Consider the following 2,613-nt stretch of genomic DNA (forward strand, 5'->3'; position numbering starts at 1 on the left):
TGACTGACACAAGGCAATGTTTGGGGTGCTGGCTCAGCTGGGGAATGTCCCTCTGCTCTGCTGTCCCAGTTCTGACTGACACAAGGCAATGTTTGTGTTCATATCACTACATGATGGTCCAGGACTGACACACTGCCATGACTGTTTTTACAGGCAAAAATAAGAGAGTGGGGAAGCAATTGGCTTCCCAGAAAATCCTGCAGCTCCTGCACCCCCACGTGAAGAACTGGGGCTCTCTCTTGCGGATGTACGGGAGGGAGAACAGCAAGCTGGTTAAACAGGTGACTGTGCTCTTGTGTTGGTCATAACCTACCCTGGGACTGGAGTTTTGCCTTTGGGTCTTTCTGGGGGTTTAAATTTAGCCCCAGCAAAGCTTTAGGCTGTCTGTTTTGGCATGCTGGTCCCTGCTGGTGAAGGCAGTGCCCCTTTGGGGAGCAGTTCTCAGTTCAGAAGGGATCCTGTACCTTGCTGTTGCCAGAACACGAGAGGAGTGATTGCACTGACAGTAATCACTGTTAATCTTGCATCTTCCAGATCAAAATTATATAACCTGTTACATATTTAACATTGACCTGACTTGTGGAAATAGATGTTACTACTTAAGGAAGTACAACTATTGCTTCATGTACATTATTTTCATCAGTTGTTGCTTGTGGTTCTGTTGAATAGGAAACCTCTGATAGAAGTGTGATAGAGCTTCAGCAGTATGCCAAAAAGAACAAGCCAAATCTGCACATCCTGAACAAGTTACAGGAAGAAATGAAAAAACTGGCACAGGAAAGAGTGAGTAAATGTTCTTGTGGATTTACAAACAGCACAAGTGCCACAGTTCACCTGTGCCAATGGTCAGGTTGTTTTACCCGGTATCTCAAAATCTGAGCTCTTCAAAACTTGACTGGGGAGCTACTTCTAGAGAGATTTTCATCCTCTCTTTTAAACTGTCTTATAACTTAATTGTACCTACTTCAGTAAATTTATTTTCAACATCAGCCCAAGTTAACCTTTCACACCAATTGACAGAGGTTTGGCTAAAATTGTACAAAATTGGATTGGTGTTTATGATTACCTTCTCTTTATGACTGTGTGGTGGGGGCTGTTTCGTATTTTTGTAGGAGGAAACACGAAAGAAACCCAAGATGACAATAGTGGAGTCGGCTCAGCCTGGGAGTGAACCTCTCTGCACTGTTGATGTGTGAGGAGAAAATGCAAGTGGGGAGCAATAACACAAACGGAGGAACTAGATTCTCAACAATTATTTAAAAATTGTTTGCTGCAGAATGCAAGATAACTTTTAAAATCCAAGCTGCTTCAGTTATGCATTGTTCTTTTTGCATCATCAGGGCAATATTACTTTTTCCTAGTTTCTTTTTCTTTGGTTAGGTATTTTTCCTTTTTTAATACCTCTGAGATATGTACGTTTAAAGGATCGATCATAAAGGTCTCTTACTTGGCAAATGCACAGAGCACAGGCATGTTCACACAGGATAAAATCAATCAAGCACTTTTTCCTGGAAAGCCATCCATGTTGTTTGAAATGGATGTATTTTAAGTATGAAATTCAGAAATTCTATGTACAGGTTGAAGCCGATATTATATATATACACATTCATATATATGTATATATAAAAGAAATATATGTACATCTTCTTGTATGAACATGCCTAAAACTATTTTTGTGAAAAGTTTTGTTGCATTTCAGCACATAATAATATGCACTGATAAGACACTTTGGTGACAAATACAGGAAAGTGATGAGCAATGTTCCTAATGCCATAGGATTAGGCCAGTAATGCTGTTTTTGTTTTGCTTTTTGTCTCCTGCCAGGCTTAGTTATTTGAGAGCACAGGATACAGATTTTTTTACTACTTGAAAAGAACAAGTACACCTGGTAGTGTTAAGAGTAACAGGTTGGATATCCAAAATTACTGGACTTTATTTGAAATAAAAAGAGCCTGTGTTAGTTTACAGATCACTTGAACGGGGAAAATATGGCCCTAGTTGTATGATTAAAATAAAAACTGTAGTTTGAAAGGGTGTTTTCAAAGCTTGGAGCCAAAATGCAGCTGATGATGGTTGATAGTCTAAATATACTTTGCCAATGATGTGTTTAAAGACTTTCCACTCCCTTCTCCCAGCAATAAAACAATTTCTTATTTGTTAGGTGTCAGATTACATCTGACTTGATCAATTAAGTCTTAATTAATTTGCACCATAAAAGCAAAGAATTTAAAAAAGAATCAACACAACCCTAAAATCTGAAATAACTGCAGCAATTTAGTTTTTTTTTAAGAAGCCTTTGTTTTTACTTTTTTTTAATTACATTTTTAGTTTTTAAAGACAATGTGTAACTTCTGCAAACTAGAATGTAGATTTGGGTTATGACATAGAGTAATGAGTAGAATGAGACCATAACTGGCTATGCTCCTAACTAAGGAAGTCACAAATATGCAAAGTGTTCTCAGCTGCAGCACAGGCAGTGTGGGCAGCACAGACAGGAGGTGTTGGCAGGCACAGCACGGGAGGAGCTGCGGCTGCAGCCAAGGGCCCGCTCCTGGGGTTTGTTCTTCACTGGGTTCTCTGTGGCACTGCAGTGTCTGCCCTGGGAACCATCCC

General features: G+C 39.6%; 1 protein-coding gene across 1 annotated transcript; it reads left to right on the forward strand.

Moving 5' to 3' along the window:
- Window positions 1-90: 90 nt before the first annotated feature.
- On the forward strand, window positions 91-2,598 carry LOC108491887 (microprocessor complex subunit DGCR8-like). Its single transcript, XM_017803683.1, has 3 exons — window positions 91-281; window positions 670-783; window positions 1,113-2,598. Exons 1-3 carry the CDS (start codon window positions 138-140, stop codon window positions 1,194-1,196), a joined length of 342 nt encoding a protein of 113 aa, XP_017659172.1. The 5' UTR covers window positions 91-137; the 3' UTR covers window positions 1,197-2,598.
- Window positions 2,599-2,613: the final 15 nt, after the last annotated feature.

The sequence above is a fragment of the Lepidothrix coronata genome, unplaced genomic scaffold (assembly GCF_001604755.1).
Source record: "Lepidothrix coronata isolate B3197 unplaced genomic scaffold, Lepidothrix_coronata-1.0 Scaffold2349, whole genome shotgun sequence".
Taxonomy (NCBI): Eukaryota; Metazoa; Chordata; class Aves; order Passeriformes; family Pipridae; genus Lepidothrix; species Lepidothrix coronata.